We start from the raw sequence: 24,366 nt of genomic DNA on the forward strand, positions 1-24,366 counted from the left end.
TGTTCCTAAACTAAATGGAAAGAAAGTGACTGGTACCAAGTGGATATTTAGGAACAAATTGGGTGAAGATGGAGGCATTGCTAGAAACAAATCAAGATTGGTGGCACAAGGATATGTTCAAGAAGAAGGGATATATTTTGATGAATCCTTTTCTCCTGTGGCCCGAATGGAAGCTATTAGGCTTCTTTTAGCATATGCTGCCCATTGTGGCTTTAAATAATTTCAACTGGATATGAAATGTGTATTTTTAAATGGAGTTATTGATAGAGAAATGTATGTGACTCAGCCACCTGGTTTTGAAAAATAAAGAGCATCCAAATCATGTTTTTAAACTTTCAAAAGCTCTTTATGGATTAAGACAAGCTCCAAGAGCTTGGTATGAAAGACTTAGTTCTTTTCTTTTAAAAAAATAATTTTCAAAGAGGCACCACAAACACTACTCTATTCATTAAAAACTCTAATGATTCTTTTATTCTAGTCCAAATTTATGTTGATGATATAATATTTGGATTAGCAAATGAATCACTCTGTTTTGATTTTGAAAAACTCATGACAGGTGATTTTGACATGAGTATATGATGAGTGAATTTAATTTTTTTTTTACTTCAAATTAAACAAACTGAAAATGAAACATTTATTCACCAAAAGAAATATACCAAGGAATTTTAAGAAGTTTGGTATGAAAAATGCCAAACCCATGGGAACTCCCATGTATCCTAACTCTAAGTTAGACAAGGGTGAAATTGAGAAAGATGTTGATGAGACTAGGTATAAAGGAATGATTGTTTCTTTTATGTACTTAACATCCCCTAGACCCGATATTGTGCAAAGTGTTAAAATTTATTCAAGGTTCAAATCACAACCGAAATAATCATATCTTTCTTCAGTTAAAAGGATCATTAGATATGTTCATGGCACATCCTCTTTGGATTATGGTATCCTAAGACTGATGGTTTTTCTGCAGTAGGTTATTGTGATGCAGATTTTTTCGGAGATAGAGTAGATAGAAGAAGCACATCTGGCATATGCTATTTTCTGGGCATATCTTTGAATGGTTGGTCTAACAAGAAGCAGTCTACAGTGGCTTTATCCACTGCCGAGGTTGAATATATTGCTGCCTCCTCTTGTTGTTCTCAGTTGCTTTGGTTGAAAACTGAACTTGCTTATTATAAGTTGAATACTGATAACATTTTCTTGTTGTGTGATAATATGAGTGCCATAAATATTTCAAAAAATCCAATTTTGCACTCAAGAACTAAACATATTGAAATGAGATTTCACTCAATAAGGAACATGTCTAAAAGAGAAATATTAGCATTCAATTTGTTAAATCTGAGGATCAAGTAGCAAATATATTCACTAAACCTCTAGCTAAGGGCAAATGTAGCAAATTGAGAACTAATCTAGGCATTCTGAGTTATGATTCCCTATTTTATTCTTGCTAATGTGTTGGTTGCGATTTTTGTGTCTCAGGATGGGATGAGACAATTCTGGCCAAGTGATGAGCCATCTTTTTGAACCATGATTTCTGGAATTAAATTACAAGTTTTGAATCATCTGGGCCTGCCTACTTGGTCAGGTTTTTTGTGGTCAAATGTGTTTCCTTAAACACAATCTCCTTTTGGGTCAGATGAGAGTTACATTTATTTTGTGGGCCTTTATGTTTTGTCCTTTATTAAAATAATTTCAATTAGTTATGATTTTTTTAATTTCTTTTGTTTTTAATAAAAACCCTTTTCAACTTGATGTCATGTCTTTTCAAAGGGTTGTCACAGATTCTGCACATGCATGTTTTCAAGAAGCCTTTTACTTGTAGCAGTTTCCAAACTTCTCTTTTCATAACTTCTTGCATAACCTCTTCGGTTTTTCGCATTACCATCATTGTTTTTGATAATTGCAAAATCCTTGTATCACATTAAGATGAGAAAGAAAACCGTCACTTGAAGATGTTCTCTCACCTAACTTCCCAGAATCCCAGAAAAACCTAGAGCCTCCTCAAGTTCCAAAGATCCTACCTTTACTCCTTCCCCACTCCATCGCTCTCTCCTCCTCGCATCAATCCAATGGCAAGAACAAAACAACTCCAAGGTACCCTTCATCTTCTAAGCCATCGGCTCCACAAAGTGCTTTCTCTCGCCCAAGCACTTCAAAGGGGAAGCATCCTGCTGCGGAGGAACCCACTCCTAAGCCCTCAAGGCCGAAGCCAAAGCCAGCTCCTCAGCATCCACAACGAGGTAAATCTCACACCCCTCTTCGATCTATGAAGGAACCTCAAAATGTAAACCCGTTTGAACATAAATCTCACTTTATGAACTCTCACTCTAACTACAACCCTCATCATTTTCGCTCTGCCATGAAGCATGATTTTTACCATGGTATTTTTGTTCACCAACCCCTTTGCCCTACTTTTTTGGCTGACTTACCAAATCTGAAAAAGAAAAGTTTTTTCTTTGTTAAAAATATTGAATTTCTAGATTGGAATCATACTTTTAAAATAAAAGGCCAGTGTATCCTGATTCGGTTTGTGAATTTTATGCCAATATAATCTACCATGAGGGAACCATTCATTCGTATGTGAAAGGGTGTGAACTGGTGTTGAATAGTGAATCTATTAGTGTCTTCCTTGAATATACTGATGTTGGTGCTTGTGCTTACACTTCGGGTAAATAGAATGAGGGGCTGGGTGTGTCTTATCAAGATGCCTTAGCTCATGTGTTTGAAAATATTTCTCTCATTGATGGCCTCACTCCTAATCATAAAACTATTGGTCCTCTTCAAGCTCAACTGCACCGTATTGTGAACCAGATCATTTTACCTCAAAGCGATTCTTATCAGAGGGTGTCATTTTGTGATACATTGGTTTTGTATGCTATCATCACTAAATCTAAAATTTCTTTTGCATACTTAATAATGAGGCATATGTTTAATTGCATAAGGAGTGATAAAAATGTGTCTCTATCTTATGACATATTTTTAACCTGCATTTTTGAACAATTTGGTGTTGACATTTCTAATGAATCATATAAAAATAGACACTCTTATATAAAAGGAGGTGATTCAATAAAATAGCAAAAGAAAGGGGCAATAAAAACTAAAAAGGTTGTCATTGATGATGATGATGATGAGCTAGATGACATCTTTCCTCCTTTTACTTCGGGAACTTCAGCTTCAACTAGTCACAAATCACTCCTTTATAAGTTGTTAATGATGTTTTGCAAGAGTTTGTGAACCTATCCAACCATCTAATCTCTACAAGCCAACAAAATAGAGGAAGCTTGCGGTTCGAAATGAAAATGCTCTCAGAAAATCCAAAGATAGAGCGGCGGTCCTTCTAAAATATGTAGCCACTGACCAAGAAGAACCGCTGAATTCTGAGGAGAATGGCTCGGATGCTTGAGGATGTCTCTAGTTGCTAGTTAATGTTTTCTTGATCTTTATGTTATTGAACTATTCTATTTCTTTTGGATTTTGGATTCTTTGTGTTTTGGATTCTTTTTCATTAGATTTCGGATGACTATAAACATTTACTACTATTTTTTTTGCACTTGGTTTAATCAAAATTATGTGGTCTTTGAGCTCTAACCATTTTCTGTAAGTTTGCACTGCTTGTGTGTTCCTCCCTTGATGACAAAAGGGAGAGTAGATGAAGTAATAGATGAGTATATCTTTGATGCTAAATTTTGCCCGAGCTTGATAAATCTGTTTAGCATAAGTAGTTGGAGTTAATCCGTTTTGATAAATTTGCACCTATGGTACAAATTTTTTACAACTGCATGCTTTGGTATGTTTTTGATAACTTCCAGGTACCTAGATATCTTATGGCTGAATAAGATATTTGTTTGAGAATGGAAAAGTGATTAAATGAAGTCTGAATTTTGTTGATCATGCCTTTCCATCATGATTCATTTAGGATTTTGAAATCAAAATGCATGATATTTTTATCAAGCTGTTGGAAATGTTACATCAAATTTTTGTACAAACATGTGTGTGTTTTGTATAATGGTGGTCTCTCTCTCTCTCTCTCTCTCTCTATATATATATATATATATATATATATATATATATATATATATATATATATATATATATGAACAGGAAAAAAAAGAGCTCACATTCAGGGGGAGCAACCTATGAAAAAGAAAGGGGGAGCACATCAAAACTACTTGATATCATCCAAGGGAAGTGTCTTAATCTTATTTAATACATTTCTCTGATTATATTTTTTAAAACTATGTTTGTCATTAAGGAGAGATTGTTAAGTTAAGAAAAGTAATAATTAACATATTAATGATGACAAACATGTTAATTGGGTTAATAATTCAAGTGGACTTTGATAGAGTGTGTTATTGTGTAGGCCCAAACTTGTTTAAAATGCAGCCCAAACAAATGAAGCTAAATGCACTCAAGTGTGTTGAAAGGAAAAAGGATTTACAGACCAAGCCCAACGCCAACCAAGCTTTAGTGAATCAAACTTAAGCTAGGATTCACATGTGCACTTTGGGTAAACACAAGAAAGAGAGAGAAAGAGTTTCATCTTCGAGCTCACACACCAGAGAAGAAAGAAAGAGAAAGTAAATCAAGAAAACAATATCCAATCACACTAATCAAAAGCATGTTAAGCTAAGTCAGAGGTTAAAGGTAAATAATTTTTATTTGCATGCAAGTTGATTTCTTCACATCTTCTCCTACTCTCTGCAACGCCATTTTGGAAAAGATGAAAAAAAGGTGGTTGATTATCTCTACTGTTAATCGATGGCTCAAATTGTTACTTGGAGTCAAAGCACAATTTCAAGGATTTGGATTTGGGATTGTCACTAAGCAAACAAATCTCTGCTGATCTGCACTCCTCGGTCAAACAAAGAACCAGATTTAAAATACCTAATTTTAGGGTTTATTAAAGAAAGAGAAGGAACGATTTCAGAAAGCTCAAGGTCCAAGAAGTTGACTTTGGAGAAACCCTAACTGTGGGTCTGACTAAGGTACAAAAAGGAAAATGAACTCTAATCAGAGACAAATAAAAGAGAACCTGAGAGAGAGAGAGAGAGAGAGAGAGAGAGCAAAGAGTGAATCCTCACTACTGAGTTTAAAGTCTTGGAAGCATTGCGCCTACACTAAAGGGAGTATTCTGCCAAGATGAAGAACAAAGTTATGAGTTCAGATGTTGAGTTCAGTGCATAGGGTCAAGGCTGTGAATCGTCATCTCCTTCATTGTTTAATGTTTTGTATTTCAGTTTCAATGTATATCTTTCTTAGTTTTCTTTGAGTGATAAAAGGAAAGAAAGAGAGGCATTGAGAAAAAGCCATAGAGTGAAAAAGGTTAAGAGAAACACTTCAGAGAAAATCCAAGAGTGATTTCAGATTTCTTTTGGTTGTATTTTTTGTTTTGTGTCATGTACTTGAGAGGTATCCCTTACTAAGTTGGGTAAGCACTTAGTGTCGTGAGTCTAAGTATTTGCATAGTCAAATTAAGTTTATGTTGAAACTTGTGTGCCCAGATAGAATTACGTTGAGTCGTAGGGAATTGATGTATGTAATACTTAAATTGATAGTGAAAATTTCACCAATATTGTGATGGAGACTAGATGTAGGTTGTATTACACAAGGCAATTGAAACAGTATATATGACTGTGTCACATTCTTTCTTTCTGCTTTAGTTTTGTTTTTTGGTTTTTATGAAACAAAACAAAATTATTTTCTGCATAATCTATTGTGCAGACCAAACAGTGGCCAAGTTTAATTTCTAGTTTTAAGATTCACTTTATCAAAATTAAAGATAGTCATATATTCAATCCTTTTTCTCTAAGCCTTCTGATATCTTCGGATAGAAATAAAGTGTTTGTTATGTAAAATCCTACATGGCTATAGCTATGGCGTAAAATATTTGCTTAAGATGATTAAAGCAATAAATTTTGCATAAAGAAAATAAACTTTATAACATTCTTAATGTATTAAAAAATTAAATCTTAAAACTGTTAAAAAGTAAAAATATATATCAGCTAGGTCTTTGATTAGTTTAGTGTAATTTAATTTTTTTTTCTATTGGTTACAATAAAAATAAAGGTAAATATTTTTTTGTTTTTAAAATTTTTTAAAAATTTTTAAAAATATTTCTAATATTTAATTTTATTCAATATTATTCAACATTTAAAAATTAATTTTAATAATATGTTATGAAAAATTAATAGTATGTTAAAACTGAAATATATTCATTGTTTATGACATTGAAAATAAAATTAAAATTTAATTAAATTAAATATTAAGTCACAAAAAAATTAAATCAAATATTAGGAATATTTTTAAAATTTTCAAAAATTTTAAAAATAAAGTATAATTTATCCCAAAATTAATAAATCTTAAGCTCCCCTTTTTTTTTTTTTATCATTAAACCATTTTTACCATGCAGTACCATACTACAATAGACAAAGAATTAAATTTACCAAATATTGAAACTAGCCGTAGAAAATTTGAATCAACTAGGTTTCCCTCGAGGGGATTCATTACATGGGACCATCGTTGTTTACGTGGCGCCTTACGATTGGTTGTTTGCTACGCCCAGTTAACCAGTAGTCGAATACTCAAATGTCATCTTATGTAGTGGCAGCAGCGAAGAGCACCATTTTCGATTGCATATTCGATTTTCTTTTTTCCGCAAAAAAAAATTGAAAAGGAATTGTCCCTCTCTCACAGTTGAGGATCATGAAACGGGCGAATCGCAGATCGAAGCAGTCAAGCCCAATCGACGATGCTTCAGCTTCCGCCGAGAAGGAAAAGCAAATGTACGAGGAGAGGATCCGCGAGCTCGAGCGAGAGAATAAAGCGTATCAGGTTCGCGATTTTGAAATTTTTCGTTTGATTCGGCGATCTTCTTTTTGGTTTCTGATCTGGATGAGAACTGTTTGGTTAGGAAAATGTGCGGGAAAAAAGAAGAAGAAAAATCAAGTCACTGAATCTGATATTTTGGATTTTTTTTCTCCGTTTCCTTTTGATATTTGAATGATGTTTACTGAGAATTTGACTGAGTTTAAAACTGGTGTTTGATTTTAAACGCATTTGTTAGAGGATAAGTTTCGTTGATTTTGACTTTTTAAAATGGAATTATTAAGAGAGATTAGTGAAGAACCAATATCGTTGGATAGGAACGTTTTTTTCCTTACTCCGTGTCCACTGTAATTTGGCAGATGGAAATTGCGGAACTGAAGCAGAAACAGGGAAATTATTCAGCTGCGACGAATGGAGTTGAGAAGCTTAAGAAGCATTATCTTCAAAAGCTGAACCTACTTGAAGAGCAGGTTAACATTGATCTGCACTACTAGAGTGAAAATGATTTTTGTTGTCAGGAATTTATTTTAGTACCATGGTGTTGCATGCAGGTAACTGAGTTGCAGAGTAAGTTAGCTTCTCGGTCTCAATTTTCAACTCAAAGGAAAAGAGTGGATGAGTCAAGTAGGCAGTTCCAATTTGAGATTCAAAGTTTAAAGGCTCAGAAGGTGATGTTTCTTCTCTGGATTCAGGATGCAGAATGCTGTTTTCTCCCATGTCCTCTTTTCTTTTGGGATTGACCTTTGTCATTTGCTTTTATATAGGTTCAACTGCAATGTAAGATGAAGCTAGACTCTGTGCAATTTAGAATATGCAAAGCTATGCTAGAAAAAGAAATTTTGCAGGTATCATTTTAGTTACATATCTTCTTATGTATGAAATGTGGATATAGATACGGATGATTGTTTATCTCAATTCGACAATTCCTGAAGTTAACTTTTAAGAGCATGATTCCCAATGAACAATTGAATCCAGCACTTCCTTTGTTAGTATATTCATCCTATGGAATCTTTGTTCGTGCATTGTCAGCTTAAGAAAGAGAGGAGAACATATGATATCAAGGTTCAAAATTTGCTGGCTTCAAATGACAGACTTAAAATGGTGGGGATCTCCTTGTGGCTTTTGATTTTCTCATTTTCTCTCCTCCATGTAGCTTTTATTCTTTTCACTTACAGCTTCTACTTTTCTCTGGATTTCCTTATGCTAGGTGTTGCAACGGAAGACAGAAGCTGCTTTTACTGCTACCAATCGTCTAAGAGAAATGATTGAAGCTCGGAAAGTTATATCAAATAGATCAGCTGGTTAGAAGACTTGAATATTGGCCCTGTTTAAATCTTCCCTTGATTTATTTTTTCCAGGACATTTATTGCTTTTCTTGCTTCTATTTTTGCTTGTTCTCATACAGGTGCTAGAAAGAGGAATAGTCAAGCAATTCATGTAAGTTCACATTTACTGAAATCGTTAACTTCTTGTAGATTAATAAACATCCGGTTATTTAATAGTGTCAATTGATAAAATGACAGGCAGTTAGTTTTCTTGGCACTTGCTCGTGGTTCTTTATAGAATATCTGGATGTGACTAAATGCTATATGGTTCATAAGTTGGGTCAAACAACTATAATCTTTTGCCTCCGAATTATTTACATACTAATATACTACTCTGGGGGTTAGAATTCAATAATATTTTAGATATGTTGGACATCTTGCTTATCTGTAGAATTTCATGATCTACATTTGTTAATTTCTAGAGGAGAATGTTATTTTTTGTCTTTAAATACTTGATCAGTTAGAAAGCAATTGTTCTTTTGTAGTAGTGTCCTGATTTATATATGGTCCCTATGAAACCATCATTTTAGACCTAAAAGGAAAAGAATCACCAAAACAATATGGCTTGTGCAGGCTGCTGAGCATGAACTTGAAGTTACAACTAGGTTACACAAGTTATGTTCTCAGTACGAATCCCAAATCGAAAAGTAAGTCTTTTGGCACTTGTCTTGTCTTCTCCTTGGCTTACATCCGTGCCTTTTTTTATAGGTTAAAGATTTAACTGTATCGTTTATTTTACAATTTATTTTGGGTTCCCTTCATAGTAATATATTTTTGGATTTGCCATCTGTCGTAACTACCATTTTGATTGTGTATTTGTATTTATCTTTATAACTAAATATATTTTACTCTAATGCATGTATTTTGATCTTTTACTTTAAAAACAATCGGCATCACTGGATTTCAAAATTTGATGGTTGAATAAATTTCTAGTCCTGTTGGAGGCTAACACTTTCTACCAGATTTTACTATAAGACTTATGGTTAGATCTTTGCTAAATTGATATTCCCGGGAATCTAGATTACAGTAGTTTGCTATCTTGATTTTGTTGAAGAAAAAGTAACCAAAGGACCACTATTTTAACATTTTCAAATGTTCAGAATGGCTGTAGAAATTGGAAGGCTGAAAGAGGAAATCGAGATGCAAAGAAATGAAAATTTAAGGTGTGAAGATTGTTGCTTATGTTTTTTTCTCTTGCAGTGTTGAATTACATCAGCTTGCAGAACTACACGATTAACTTTGCTCTTTGTTACTACAAGGTCTGAATTCCAGGTTGAAGAGACTGACAGCTTTGAGAAAGAGGTTGATATCCAAGATTTAAAGGAACAAATGAATGGTCTTGGTTGTCTGCTCAGAGAATTAAAATTGCAGAAGGAGATGCTTGATTCCAAGGATAAAAAGCAGGTTTGAGCCGTTGGCATGAAATAAGTAACTTATTGAGAAATATGACAACTCGTCTTTTTCTTTAAAAAATTTATTCAGAACTACCTTGCTAATTTCTTAAACTGTGGAATCTTCTAATTAGCAGGTTCTAGATCAGCCTCTTTTCACTGATCAGAGCAACCGAAAGCTACTGATGAAAATGGAAACCCCGGAAACAAATAGTTCAAGTGACAGTAATGCCAACGGGGAGAGAACAGATGAAGGAGTTTGCTGCACGTGCAGCAAGAGATCCCTATGCAAGACTACAAAATGCAAATGTCGATCCATCGGTGGTAGCTGCGGACCATCATGCGGCTGCAAACTTTTCAAGTGTACAAATAGGGAATCGAACCAAATAGAAGAAGAAACTGAAGCAATAATATCAGAAAGCACGGAGTGCAACATGAAAATGAATAATTCAGCTGTGTTTGAGCATGGAAACATAATTGCTTCTGAATGCGCTAAATTGCTTCAGAGTGCACTTGTTCAAAAACCTGCTAGCTACAGAGACAACCCAGGACCAATAAAGAAGCCATTATCTGACATTCAAAACTCGCTGGTATTCTTCTTCCCCAGGACCTATTTTTTTCTTTTTTAGATGGGTTCAAATGTAAGTTATGAAACTTATATCCATCCAATAATTTCTCCTATTGCATTTGCCAACTATTTCAATAATAGTAACCTAGATGAGATTTCTCCAATTTAGTAAGTGTTATATTTTGTACACTTAGTTAAGGTAAAGTGACTGTCAACACGGTATTTGAGGAGTTAATGTTCAAATGTCCTACTTATTTTTGGTATAGGTTGTCCTACTATCTTACTCTAATCAACTTAACTATTCCATTGCAGGGCCAATTGGACAATCAAAAACAAGGCAAGAAAAAGACTGTGCGGAAGCCCATAATTCAGTTGGTTACCAACAATCCAATGTCCACGTCCCCAGAAAATATAAGCAGCAGCAGCACTGAACAGAGTAATTCTATTCAGTCCAATGAATTGGCAACATCAGTTGGAGATGCACCTGTTGCCCGTCCTTCAAGAAATCCACCACGGCACGCCAAATCTGTGGTCGGGAAAGAGAACTACCTCACTTAACTAACTCGTCTTCCTCAAGTAGATGTGATCCCACATTTAACCTGGCCGTTGGTGAGTGTTAAAATTCATGCAAATGCTGAATTATTGAGTGTGGAAATTGGTGTCAATACAGGAATTTGCCTTATTTTACTACGAACCCCGAGTGTAACAACTAAACAATTTTTTATCTTTCTACCAGTGTGGGAAGTCCCTACTATTGATTGATCTAATGCCATATGTTTAGTGTTTACTTATAATTCATTACTCCATCGAAAAGATATTCAAATTTTTTTCACAAGAGTTTAATTCCTTAAGAAGTTATTTAATTGTTACTAGATGAATCAGGCTTACACCAAAATCAAGATTTCAACTTCCCCATAATTCAGATTTTTCTATACCAACTTAATCTTTCATATTATATGGTATAAAACAAAAAAGGGTTTAACTTTAGTGGCTTTCCTTCCCTTAGTTCCCTATCCTTAGAGGGGCATAGGGGGTACAACACACTTCAAAATATTGCATTATTCTTTTTTCTATTCTTCCTTTTTACAGGTTCTGAACACCAATGCCACCTTCATCCCAAGTTTCAAAATCCAAAAGATTCACATTTTTTAGTTGTTAATTTTATTTAAAACTTGATCAAATTATGGTCTTTAATTCGCAAAAGTACCGATAGGCTTATGATAGTAATGCCGAATTGCCGATCTTAGTTAACATTTCTTCGAAACCAGATTTTTTTAAATTAATTACTAATAATAAAGTTATGTAATATTTTTTGTATTAATGTTCAAATTCATTTCTTAGAAATCACTTATTTTTTAAATTTGTTCTCTAAATATTAAATTAGTCATATTATTCTTTAAAAAATATAATTATAAGTTAAATTAATCATTCTTTTCATTATATAAAAATGTGTCACATTAAATGTGATAAAAGTATCATGTCACGTATCATCTTATATATCATAAATTTATAGAATTAAATTAATCCCTAAAAATACACGCGAATTATTTTCATCTCTAAATTTTTTAAAATCGAGTCAAATTAGTCTTTATATAAATTTCGCTTATTTCTTTTTTCATAATGTTAAAGAGTATTTTTTAATCCTACTAATTTTGATTTCATTTATTATAGATTACTAAACAAAATTCTCTTCAAATAAAATAATAAAAAGATATGTCCAGTTTGTTCCATAAAATTTCACTCATTAAAATAGTCTTTGATTTTTGAAAGCGATCAAATTGGTTCATGCATTTACAAATTGTAAATTTCTTTTGTCCTTAGTTTAACTATTGTTAATATATTTGTTCATATATATTCCAACACTAACATCCAGGTCCAAATAAGCTAAAGAGATTCAACCCATAGATTGGTCTTCGTGTGTAATCGACCTCCTTAGAAGAGGTCGGAGATGACACAGACTCCCCTCTAAGGAAGTCGGGATCTAAGTAACTGCCCCTAAAATCTCTCAGCCCACTTCCAAGAGCCATATCCCAACTACCTTAAGATAAAGGGACGGCTATCCACCTTAAAAGGTGGAACTACTCCAACGGTGGTTATTGGTTCACCACTATAAATACACTGATACCCCTCAGGTATCTTTAAGTTTCAATACTCTCTAAATCTGCTAAAACCCTTTGCTGACTCATGCATCGGAGTGTCCTTGCAGGTACCACACCCCATTTCTTCACACACACAAGTCGGACGGCGGCTCCCTGACGCGAACCAAGTCGGAGACCTCCTCCTTCAGACGATTGGGCCAACCTTACAAGTCCAACCCACTAATCTCCAGTTACCCATCGTAACATTAGCGCCGTTGCCGGGGACCCGAGAGATCAACCAGTAATGGCGGATGACTCACACGAAGATGCCCATACAGCGTCCGATTCTGAGCAAGAGAATCAGGATGTTGGAAATAACGACGCGGATATCGTCACCCACCAAGGGGTGACCAACCAGCATAGAGAAGGCACTTCGGGGTTGAAAGACCCAAAGGCAAACTCTTCTGAAAGGCACAAATCAGGAAAGGAGGGACAACCCCATGCAACTGATTTCATGGGATTGTTCCATGGCCACCAAGGGTGGCTGGAGCAATTGGAACAAGAACTGGAACGACAACGAGAGGCGAAAAGAAACTTGAGGAATGAGATCGAGCGACGAAAGAAACTTGAGGAAAAGCTCCTGAAGTTAGAATCTGCCCTCAAAGGCCGAAAGTCTCGCAGTGATTGAGAAGATTCTCCTCTGGGGGGAACAGATCCGTTTAGTGAGGATATAATAAAGACAAAAGTTCCAAAGAACTTTAAAAGCCCTAATATGGACCTCTACGACGGAACTATTGATCCAAAGCATCATTTAACCAATTTTAAAAGTCGGATGTATTTGTCCAACGCCTTTGATGCTACTCGCTACAAGGCTTTTCCAACAACCCTTACTAAAGCGGCGATGAAGTGGTTCGACAGCCTCCCCCCAAGGTCGGTCACTAGTTTCGACGATCTGTCTCGAAAATTCCTCATGCGGTTCTCTATCTAAAAAGACAAGGTAAAGCACGCACCGAGCCTCCTGGGAGTAAAATAGGAGGTCGGAGAACCTTTGAGGGACTACATGGAAAGGTTCAACAAAGTGTGTTTGGAGATTCAAGACCTGCCCACAGAGGCAGTAATTATGGACCTAGTAAATGGACTCCGAGAAGGCCCCTTCTCCCAGTCCATCTCGAAAAGGCACCCGACCTCCCTGAGCGATGTACAAGAAAGAGCTGAGAAGTACATCAACATGGAGAAAAACGCTAGGCTCTAAGAGTCAAGTCGGCAACCTAGGCTCTCTCACTCATCAAAAGAGAAGGAGAGAGAGCCCAAGAAAAAAGAGGAAGTCGGCCCTGGAAGGCCTAGGAGATATCACTTCTATACTCCTCTACGAGTTTTTCTGGTGGATGTCTACAAAAAAATTTGTCATACTGAAAGGCTACCTCCCCCCGGACCCATCAAAAACAAGAGGGGGAAAGTTGTAGCGACTACTGTGAGTACCATAAAATATATGGTCATTCAACAAATGATTGTTACGACCTCAAAAATGTGATAGAAAAGCTGGCCAGAAAAGGTCGGCTGAACAGATATCTCATGGAAAGGTTGGACAATCATGGCAAGAGAAAGCGAGATGACAAGGATCGAAGAGACCCACCACCACAGACCCCAGAAAGAGATATACATATGATTTCGGGGGGATTCGGTGGAGGTGGCCTCACAAAGTCATCTCGCAAAAGGCACTTAAAGAAAGTCTACCAGGTCGGGGGCGAAGCTCCTGACCTCCCAACTATCTCCTTCAAGTATAGTGGGAGTAGACTACTTCACGAAATGGATTGAAGCTGAACCGTTAGCCACAATCACAGCACAGAGAAGTCGAAAGTTCCTCTACAAGAACATTATCACAAGTTATGGAGTGCCACACTCCATCACCACTGATAATGGCACTAATTTCACCGACTCTACCTTCAGAAACCTGGTAGCCAACATGAAGATCAAGCATCAGTTCACCTCGGTAGAGCACCCACAAGCGAATGGGCAAGCCGAGACGGCTAACAAGGTCATACTGGCTGGGTTGAAGAAAAGGTTGCAAAATGCAAAGGGAGCCTGGGCTGAAGAACTCCCTTAAGTACTATGGGCTTATCGGACTACACCTCAGTCTGCCATAGAGGAAACACCCTTTCGACTTGCTTATGGCATAGAAGCCATGATACCATTTGAAATCAACGAGCAAAGTTCAAGCGTGAGCTTCTACAACGAGGTTGGAAACATACAGGGGCATAAAGAAGAACTCGAGCTTCTCCCTGAAGTCTGAGAACAAGCCCAGATAAGAGAAGCAGTGTTGCAACAGAGGATGACGAACAGATACAACAAGAAAGTCATTCGAAGAAGCTTCACTCCGGACGATTTGATCTTAATCAGAAACGACATTGGAGTTAACAAGCCTGGGGAAGGAAAGCTTGCTGCTAACTGGAAAGGACCATACAAAATTAGTGAGGCCCTAGGAAAAAGGCTACTACAAGGTGACCGACTTGAACGACACCGAATTACCAAGGTCGTGGCATGCTTGTAATATGAAAAGGTACTATAGTTAAAGGCGAACTCTACTCCATGATGTACTCTTTTTTCCCGATTTCATGGTTTTTTCCCAAAGAAAGGGTTTTTCTGAAGGGGATTTTTAACGAGGCATCAAAGTGGAGGCTAAGGGGCAGCAATTTTTAACCCCTTAGTAGCAAAAAGTACCTTTGCCAAATGTATAAACATCTTTTTCTACATCTCTTTGTAAATTTCATTAAGTTATCACCATTTTTTCTACGAAACGCACCGAACTTAAGCTCGATAAAATGTGAAAATCCCATGACCGACCTAAGTAGTCGTCAGGATAAAACGGCGAGGTACAAGTCGGTGTAAAGAGGTTATAAAAGCAGATCATGATAAACTCGAAAATTTATCGACCTACAAGTCGGCAAAACCGAGAAGAATGGAAATGCATCGCGAAAATAACCTAAGTTACAAACAATTCAAATAAAGAAAATTTGAATGAGTAAGGAATGTCAAAAAGAGATAAAAGAAAACCATCAAAAGCAAAAGGTAGAAGCTGTGTCGAGTTTTTGAAAATCCAAAAACAATTTAGGCAAAACACAGCTTGCCCAGATAAGAGGTTTTTTCCAAAAAGATCAAAAGGGGTTTTTCATGAAAAACCTAACGAAGGAAAACATGCACACGCCAAATAATCTTAAACCCCTTATCCAAAAAAGGGGTGGATATTAAACGCATCTTTTGTTAACGACCATAAAAGGCCAGAAATGTCAAGGACAAACCACCATCAAACAAACAAAATATAAAATTGTTCAAAAAGGGACCCACAAGCCGGGCCCCCAAATAGCCCAAAATCAAATGGAAGAAAAATTAAGAGTCACCAGAAGTCGGATAATCGACAGGGAGAGAAGTCAGAGTAGAAACAGGGGAGGACAGAGCAGACTGTTTAGGATCTTAAGCGGGAACCCCAGAAGAACTCGGGAGGTCTCCATCTTGTCACTCCTCACGAGGAGGAGACTCTACTATCCTCTGCCCCCGAGTCTTCAGGTCGGGAAGGAGAGACGATGGCCCCATCCACTACAATCTTGTCAGGGTCAAGAGGAGAAAGGTCCAAGTCGGGGGCAATAACTCCGACCTACTCCTTAAAGACCCTCCAAGCCTCCTTTGAACCTTCAACCACCGAATCCTCCAGGTCCTAGAAAGCCTCCTGACATCCTGCCAGCTCCTTCTTCAAGTCAAGATTCTCCCCAAAGAGCCTGACATAATTCTGCTCCACCTTCTCCTTAAGGCCCTCCGCCATGGCACACTGGCCCATCAACTTCTTCTCCCTCTCCTGGAGCCGAGTCCTCTCCTCCCTCAACTCGGCGACCTCCCCCTTTAGCCTTTTCTCCTCCTCTTGATAAAGGAAGATCCTCCCCTCTAACTCCTCAACCTTTTGGCTAGAACCTAAAGATCTAAGGGGAGTTTTCTCCAAAATATCAAGAAGTTTTGTGCATACTCCAGCCGCACGGACACTTCCCTGAACCAGGATATTAAGATGGTTTCAAACGGAAGCATCATCCATATTTATTTGAGTATGGGGATAGATGTGATTCCGAATGAATTGAGTCTCCCCAGAAAGAGAAGAGCCAGACTCTGAAGTCTTGCGCTTCTTCTTCTTGGGTTCAGGGGAAGATCGGGGCGGAGGAGGAGGAAGAGAAGAAGCAGAAGAATAGGATACCATAATGGGATGAGAGGAGGTCCCCAAATTGCGAGGAGGAGGAGGAGGAGGAGGAGGAGGAGGAGGAAGAGTGCCAGCAGCCCTAGCGGCATCGACTCGAGCTCGAGACCTCTTCTTGGCATCCTGGACCTTTTGGTAGGAAGAGCTGGAACCTTTCATCACCATCTCTGAAAAAGAAAATAGAGAGTTAAATCACAAAGTCAAAAGATAGCAAGTCGGAATGCTATAAGTCGAAAATCATCAAAATCAACAATAAAGCTACCTAATTGGGTCAACACAAAACTCGAGGATCCCTAAAGAAACCATTTTGTATCCAAATAGGGGCACTCCCCCAAACTTCTCAGAAGAACCCCACAACAGCCTCCTCAACCTCATCCAGGTCATCCAGACCATACTTATCCACAGGGGAGGCCTCTAACATGTAAAGAGAAAAGCGGGGAGAGGAATTTTCGTCCAGAAAAAAGGGATGGTGGCCCTCTACGACTTGGATTTTGAAGAAAAAGTTTTTAAAATCATGAAAAGATTCATCAAAAATGGAGAAAATTTTCCAACATTGAATGGCCCGGAAAGAAATTCACTGTTGCTTATTATTTTACCCACTGAAGGGCTTGGTCATTTGAAAGAGATAGAAAAAGATCTTCAAAGAAGTCGGAAAATCCAACTCTCGACTAACAAGCTGGTAGATTTTCAGAAAACCCCAAGAATTAGGGTGAAGTTCGGTAGGAGCAACCTTGTAGTAGTTCAGAACCTCTATCTCAAAACCTGAAAACGGTAAAAAAAACCCCAGACAGGTGAAAAGGCTCTCATACATAAAAAAGAAATGAGGGTCAGTATCGGTAGCCCTCCCAAAACAAACCCAATCTTCAGGACCCGGGACAATCAATTCGTACTTAGGCTCATCCTCCTCTAAAAGGCAAATGCTATGATGAACGTGAAGTTCAGAGAGATAGTTGGTATCCACTAAGGGTTCCTCCCCGAGAACAGTATCATCTACCTACTCAGAAACCGAAGAAGACATCTTTTTCGGTAAAAAATAGTTGGAAAAACGACGAGACCTACAAAGAAAAATGAAAAAAAAAAGATCAAAACAGGGTCTCTAAAAGGCCAAAGCAGTCCCTCAAAAAGGAATAGAGTCACTAGACCTACCAACAAACTTACTCGCAAAACTCCTCTAAAAGCACAAAATAAAGCATTAAGAAAAGGAGAAAGAAAAGCTAACCTTTGTATATAAAAGCAGGCAACAGCAGCAAAAGCTCCAAGAAGGAAAGCAGAAAAACTTTTTCTTTTCTTTGAGAAAAGTAAGGATTGCAGGCGAGGGATTTCAGAATTTGAAAGAAAATAGAAGAAAGAGAGGAAAAAGTATTTATAAACGCACCGTTACCAATGTAACTGCCACCCCATGTGTAAATACAAAAACTCTAACGGACACGACATTTGATTAGACGCGACTTTTGAGAAATTTAAATCACGTTAGCTTCCATATCACGTCGGCTACAGGCACGAGTTCAAATACTCGAATCCAACTCATTAATAAAGATATCGGACTCGAGTAGGGGCACTGTTCATACCCTGACCCAACACTAATGCGCATGTCCAAATAAGCTAGAGAGGTCCAACCCATAGATTGGTCTTCGTGTGTAACCGACCTCCCTAGAAGAGGTGGAGACGACACAGACTCTCCTCTAAGAAAGTCGGGATCGAAAGTTAGCTGGCAGATAGTACTTAAGTAACTGCCCCTAAAATCTTTCAGCCCATTTCCAAGAGCCATATCCCAACTACCCTAAGATAAAGGGACTGTTATCCACCTTAAAATGTGGAACTACTCTAATGGTTGTTATTGTTTCACCACTATAAATACACTGACATCCCTCAGATATCTCTAAGTTTCAATACTCTCTAAACATGCCAAAATTCTTTGTTGATTTAGGCATCGTAGTGTCTTTACAAGTACCATCTCCCATTCTTTCACACACACAAGTTGGACGACGGCTCCCTGACGCGAACCAAGTCGGAACCTCCTCCTTCAGACGATTGGGCCAACCTTACAAGTCAAGTCCACTAATCTTCGATTACCCATCGTAATAATATTATTGATATGGAATGTTAAAGTATTAAAATAAGTGTTCTAAATTGATTAACCAGACCTATTTTAATAAATTGGTTTAGAATTTGGTCAACAGCTAAAATGAATCAAAATAATTAATTTGAGACACCTATTTAATAACACTAGAGTCTTAACCATGTCACCTTATTGTGAATGATGTCACACTAGTTTAACTCTTTATGTCAACAATATTATCTTAACGACAAGCTGAATTAGGGATAAAGGAGATTCACAACTTGTACATTTAAAGACCAATTTGATTATTTCCAAAAGTCATAAATTGTTTTGATAAATCATAGAAATTTTAGAGCCAAACAGATATTGCCTCAATTATAATTCTTTCTCAAAGTAATCAATAATTAAATTTTCAAAAAATGCTAAATTTTGTATAAATTTTATTTTTTTATTATAAATGATTAAAATTTAAACTAATAAATTTGTTATAATTAAAAAAAAGTGTAAAAGACTAAAATTTTAAAATGACAACTATATTATTTATTCAGTGGATCCAAAAAAAATTGATAAAATTATTTAAATAAAAAATTTTTACTATAAAAAATTTAAAATTTGAAAATGTTAAAATCTAAAAATCTGAATGAGAAAATGACTTTGTAATATACTTTAATTATTGATTACTTTCATGAATAAAGAATAATTATAATCTACATTATTTTTTATTATTTTATATAGAAAGAATTTTATTTAGTAAAGTGTAATAAATAAAATTAAAATTAGGAAGATTAAGAAATGTTTAAAATTTAAAGTTATGAAGAAAAAATAAGAGATTTATATAAAGCTAATTTGACTTAATTTTAAAATTTTTAGAAATGAAAATTACTCATATTCTTAAAGATTAATTTGATTTTAAAAAATTTATGACATATCAAATAACACAACAACCCAATTATTTTATGACACATAATATTAACTTGTCATGTCATCATGTTTCTTATGGATATGGAGATAAATTTTTATTTTTAAAATTAGAATTTGCAAATTAGAAGCTCAGTTTTGTATTTGGTCCGATTTGTGGTATGGTGAAGGTGATAAACAAACCAGAGGTTCAGTTTTGTTTGGGATATAAATCCTAGGGTCCAATTTGCACATTTAAATCCAAATTTAACGCTCTGATTTGTATATTTTTTTTAAAAGAATTGAAAGTCACAAATTTGTGCTCTTTCACATGAAAAAAAAAAAACACATCAAGTCTCCACATTGTTTGAAAACACTATTGGAAGCCCAACACCACATTAAATTTATGACACACCATCGTTTAACTAACAAAAAAATCCAAGTCCAAAAAAAAAACTAACAAAAAAATCAATTTAACCAACTTGCATTGGTCAAGTAGCCAACTCACTCGTCCGCTTAAATAAGTATCGGAAATTTGAATTCAGCCTTGTGTATGCAACAATCCATTGACCAATAACAGACTATTAAATAGACCTCAAATCTGCAATGGATTAATCCTTATCGTATTAGACTGAGAGATACCTTGGGCAACTAAAAAATAACAAAAGAATCAATTTGATTTATAATCATATCTTTTTAAGGACTAATATAATTAATTTAATTTTTAAAAAGAACTAATTTGAAAAATAAATGATATGGTGGAATTAGCATTACCACTCAAGCATGATGAATATTCCAATCCGGAGGCTAGAAGGGACTTTATTTTACTAATGCTACAAACACTCCATCAAAAGTTACCGTCAGACAGCAACAATCGATATCGGATGAAAGTCAAGAAGCACATAACTTCAGACCGGGCATCTCAAATTCTGAAAATAACGACCGACAAAAAGATTGTGAAATTGCCTTTTCGGCAACCCCGACCAATTTCCAATTTTCCATTTCACATAAAATGGTTACGATCTCCAAAATACGTAAAGATAATCATCCTTGCATTGGCAAACTTGCATCTCTTCCAATGAAATGGCTGCATAGTTGATTTCAGAATAACACGTTGCAGGATCTTTGGTAAGTTGTGGGAAACTATTACGAGTATTATTAAGTAATTCCTTGACAGATGATGAGAATTGCAGCACAATTAGTACAAAATCTTCATTTGATTTCAAGCTTTTTGGTCCAGTAATCAAGTTGGCTGGCAACGCAAGCTGACCCAGTGGAACCGTAGGAGCTGAACTTGTTGATTGCATTTTCCACTCCAAGATATTCATAAACGTGCTCATCAAAGACTGGATTGATACTTCTCAGCTCATCTAGACTCAGGTCCAATAGTTGGCAGTTCTTCGATGTACACAAGGCAACAGCTCTTCCAACAATATCATGAGAGGTCCTAAATGGCACTCCCTGAACGAGAGAGGAACAGGGTAAGAATCTACAGTGAATTTGCAGAACTAACAATGAAAAAGCAAAAGATAGTCCAGGAATTTAAAATTCTATAAATAAAATGAAACAATATATCTGATAAACAAGGTAATAGAAGCAGCTATAAGTCAATAAAAGTTATACAAAGGTGTGACGACCAGAGGGCCAGAGTTGAAAATGGTTTCAAATCTGAACTTGGACAGTGATATACAGCATTAAGACTATCAAGTACCACCAGAGAGCCAATGAATAACATGTCTTTACCTTGTTAACAAGGTAATCGGCAAGTGTTGTTGCATCAAGATGACCAGCAGGTAAAGCCTTTTGTATTCTGTCCTGATTGAAGGTGATGTTCAGTGCAAACTCCGCTGACACCTCAAGCATCCCCAAAATAGTTTTAACACTGTCAAATACTGGTTCTTTGTCTTCCTACTTCAAGAAAGGAACTTATGTTAGTAACGAACTTATGTTAGTTAATCTAAAAGACAAAGGAAATATACTAAGAGAAGTTACACTTCCTTCCTTATATTCTTTAGTTACCTGCAAATCACGATTGTATGCATGAGGGAGCCCTTTGCATAATGTAAGCAAAGTAACCAAATCTCCTATGACCCTAGCAGACTTTCCACGGACTAGCTCCATGGGGTCTGGATTCTTTTTCTGAGGCATTATACTACTCCCTGTAGAGACAGAGTCACTTGGAGTGATAAATCCAAACTCCTCAGAAGCCCACAACACCCATTCTTCACCAAGCCGAGAAAGATGCACTGCTGTGATGGCATTAGCAGAAAGGAACTCCATCACAAAATCTCGGTCAGAAACTGCATCAATACTATTTAAGATGACAATTAACCAATCGGAGAGGAAAAAGAGATGCATATGAAGTTTTGACACCAATCACGTGCCAGGAACAATGACAAAGATTGATCTTAAATAAAGAAATTGAACCTAGATACCTATTCCTCAGGGGAGCAGTAAATCCTAAGGTCTCCGAAGTCATGAAGCGGTCAATCGGGAGCCCCGTGCCGGCTAATGCACAGGCACCTAAGGGGCAGAAATTCATCCTAGCTCTACAATCCACAAGACGACCAATATCACGGTCAATCTGCAAGAATCCATAATGTCTACAGTCAACAAAATACACAAGTACAAAAATTAATTCCCGAAGATATCAACTCAACCGCTTTAAGCTGTAAATAAACAAGCTAAAATGCAAACCCATGACATTTTGAAAATACTAAATTACTAATAATAGTAACTATATTTTTGAGTAAAATAAATCAAACAGATGACTAGATTCCTTTGCATAAAAAAGAAAAGAAAGAAACCTCAAATGCCTAAAATTTCCACAATTCATCATCCATTTAAGCATGCATGCATAAAGTACTACTGATATCTTTCCTCGGCACCTGTTCAACATACGCCAGCAGAAGATGCTGCAGCAAAACAGGCTGCGCACGCTGCAAGTGTGTGTAACCAGGGACAATGAGGCCCTCATTCTTCAAAGCCAAGGTAATCAGAGACACCTGAAGCCGCTTCATGCTCCCCATGATCCCATCAATGGCATCGCGACACCACAGCCTGAAGTCAGTCAAGACCTGATCGTTCCTGCTCCGAGCAGTGTGTAGCTTCTTCGCAGGCTCGCCAATCATCTCGATCAACGCGGCCTCAATGTTCATGTGCACGTCCTCTCTGTCCGTCCTCCACTGAAACTCCCCACTAGCAATGCGCCTCTCAATGTCTTCAAGACCTTTGACAATCTCATCCCTTTCTTTCGCGCTAATCAAACTCTAACATCCACAAACAACAACTAAAATCGCATATCAATATACAAATTAAATCACATAAGGCACAAATCAAACAGAAAATTGGCAAAATCATCCATTTCTTAAAAGCCTTATAAACAGAAATGAGTGATACCTCTGTTAATTCACATTCATAGCTACATCAAAATTAAACTTTAAAGAGAAAAGCAAATAGAAAGAAGAACCTGTTGAGCGAGCATTTGAGCGTGAGCTTTGCTTCCCATAATGTCGTACTTAGAGAGAAGCTTGTCGAAGGAGATCGACTCAGTGAAGCTCTCAACGGCCTCCGTGACGCTCTCTTCGAAGCGTCCACCCCACAGCTTAGCCTCTTTGTTGCTCTGAGACGCCGCGCGGAGAGGCTCCATTCTGAGCTGCTGTGGTTTCGGCGCGTGAGAGAAGGCGCGTGACAGTGGTTGGGGCGTGGAGGAGAAGGAGAAGAGGAAGGTGGAGGAGGAGGATGGAGAGAACAATGCTTTTGAGGAATGCATCGGCGGTTTAAGGGTTTTAGTAACCGTTTCGGTTTGGGAAAGGTGCAAGGAGGAGTCAATAAGGGGGTTTTACGGGTTTTGCAGGTTTGTTGTTACTGTTGCGTGACACTGTTAGTGTTAGAGTTGGTGAAACTGTACCGTTGGATGGACATGGAACCTTCTGTTATAGCGTCGCGAGTGCGTTTTACGTCTGAGGAGCCCCGTAATTATAATTGGGCTTTCTCTTGATTTGGGCCATATGGGCTCTCATCTTTTCTGTCATATACTGGGATCGGAATTTCCCTTAACAAACCCTGCAAAACCCAATTCCAGACCCAAAACAAACAAAAATTTTGCACTGCCATTAACACCAAGGTCAGGTTATACGAAACAAAAAAACAGCAGGACCAGGCCGGGTATCTCAGCTTACCCTGTGGGTAGAGGCGTTGATGACGGATACCTAGTAAAGAGCAGATGGTCCAGTCCGAAAAAAAAAAGAGCATAGAGTCACCTGGAATGGGAGCTGCCAAAGGGTTAGATTCTGTCGAGTCGGCCCTGGTGCAGGTTGTATCTTGATCTGGTCCTTGACAGATCATATTCTGAAAAAATTGGTCTAATGATTAGTTCACTGGTGCACATAAGTAAGTGTTGGGAATTCGAATCTCGTCTTGTGCATGCAGTAATTTATTGGCCAGCGACAAACCCTTAAATGGAGCTCAGTATCGCGACGGATTAGTCATTGACCTGTCAGATTGGGAGATACCGTGAAAAACCAAAAAAAATATTCTGGAAAAAAAAAGGGTTGATAATAACACGAATAAACTACCATTTGTATCCATAAAAATTTTTAAACGCTAACAAATATATTCACAAAACAATGAAATTGACGTTGTACTATGAAAGATTAATTCCGTACAACAAAACTATCCATATTCACCACTATTACCATCTCTCTCTCTCTCCAACATCAATCTATTATTCCCTTCTTAGCAACTACCAGCCATCACCCTTATCTTTGTCATCGTTGCCAATTCCAACCACCCACACTACATCCTCCTCTAACCCCAATAGCTAACACCTTCTCTCTCTTCATCTCCAACTGCAGTCGCACACTCATCTTCTTTTTCTATTCTTCAATCACAGCACATGAAAAAAAATCTAAATCCACATGCAATCAAAATAATCAGAAAAACTACAAAAGATATAATTTTTTTTAGAAAAAGAAAAGGTTTTAACAATAATTT

The 24,366-nt window shown here is 37.0% G+C and overlaps 2 protein-coding genes across 3 annotated transcripts; one reads left to right on the top strand and one right to left on the bottom strand.

The window, feature by feature from the left end:
- Positions 1–6,565: 6,565 nt before the first annotated feature.
- Positions 6,566–10,897, top strand: LOC112706247 (kinesin-like protein KIN-4C). Of its 2 annotated transcripts, none has more exons than XM_025757444.3 (12): positions 6,566–6,825; positions 7,179–7,289; positions 7,371–7,487; positions 7,584–7,664; positions 7,849–7,920; positions 8,027–8,120; positions 8,225–8,256; positions 8,718–8,791; positions 9,245–9,307; positions 9,404–9,548; positions 9,670–10,125; positions 10,416–10,897. In XM_025757444.3, exons 1-12 carry the CDS (start codon positions 6,697–6,699, stop codon positions 10,659–10,661), a joined length of 1,620 nt encoding a protein of 539 aa, XP_025613229.1. In that variant the 5' UTR covers positions 6,566–6,696; the 3' UTR covers positions 10,662–10,897. The 2 variants fall into 2 exon arrangements, with proteins under 2 accessions (XP_025613229.1, XP_025613230.1); XM_025757445.3 differs by having other exon boundaries at positions 6,601–6,825; positions 9,673–10,125.
- Positions 10,898–20,109: 9,212 nt separating this feature from the next.
- On the bottom strand, positions 20,110–23,280 carry LOC112706248 (argininosuccinate lyase, chloroplastic). Its single transcript, XM_025757446.3, has 6 exons — positions 22,841–23,280; positions 22,260–22,640; positions 21,807–21,955; positions 21,391–21,682; positions 21,115–21,279; positions 20,110–20,832 (listed from the first exon to the last, which is right to left on the bottom strand). The coding sequence occupies exons 1-6, from the start codon at positions 23,141–23,143 to the stop codon at positions 20,584–20,586; spliced, it is 1,539 nt and encodes a 512-aa protein (XP_025613231.1). The 5' UTR covers positions 23,144–23,280; the 3' UTR covers positions 20,110–20,583.
- Between the last annotated feature and the right edge of the window lie 1,086 nt (positions 23,281–24,366).

Source organism: Arachis hypogaea, chromosome 8, assembly GCF_003086295.3.
Source record: "Arachis hypogaea cultivar Tifrunner chromosome 8, arahy.Tifrunner.gnm2.J5K5, whole genome shotgun sequence".
NCBI classification, from domain to species: Eukaryota; Viridiplantae; Streptophyta; class Magnoliopsida; order Fabales; family Fabaceae; genus Arachis; species Arachis hypogaea.

What these genes read in the sequence shown, in the direction of transcription:
- LOC112706248 (XM_025757446.3), bottom strand. Translation starts at nt 23,143, where the DNA reads ATGCATTCCTCAAAAGCATTGTTCTCTCCATCCTCCTCCTCCACCTTC. An exon ending in CTCAAATGCTCGCTCAACAG is followed by an intron (nt 22,641 to 22,840) that starts GTTCTTCTTTCT and finishes TGTGGATGTTAG; the next exon opens with AGTTTGATTAGCGCGAAAGA. An exon ending in CCGATTACCTTGTTAACAAG is followed by an intron (nt 20,833 to 21,114) that starts GTAAAGACATGT and finishes TCTCTCGTTCAG; the next exon opens with GGAGTGCCATTTAGGACCTC.
- LOC112706247 (XM_025757444.3), top strand. Translation starts at nt 6,697, where the DNA reads ATGAAACGGGCGAATCGCAGATCGAAGCAGTCAAGCCCAATCGACGAT. An exon ending in TATATCAAATAGATCAGCTG is followed by an intron (nt 8,121 to 8,224) that starts GTTAGAAGACTT and finishes GTTCTCATACAG; the next exon opens with GTGCTAGAAAGAGGAATAGT. An exon ending in CTGACATTCAAAACTCGCTG is followed by an intron (nt 10,126 to 10,415) that starts GTATTCTTCTTC and finishes ATTCCATTGCAG; the next exon opens with GGCCAATTGGACAATCAAAA.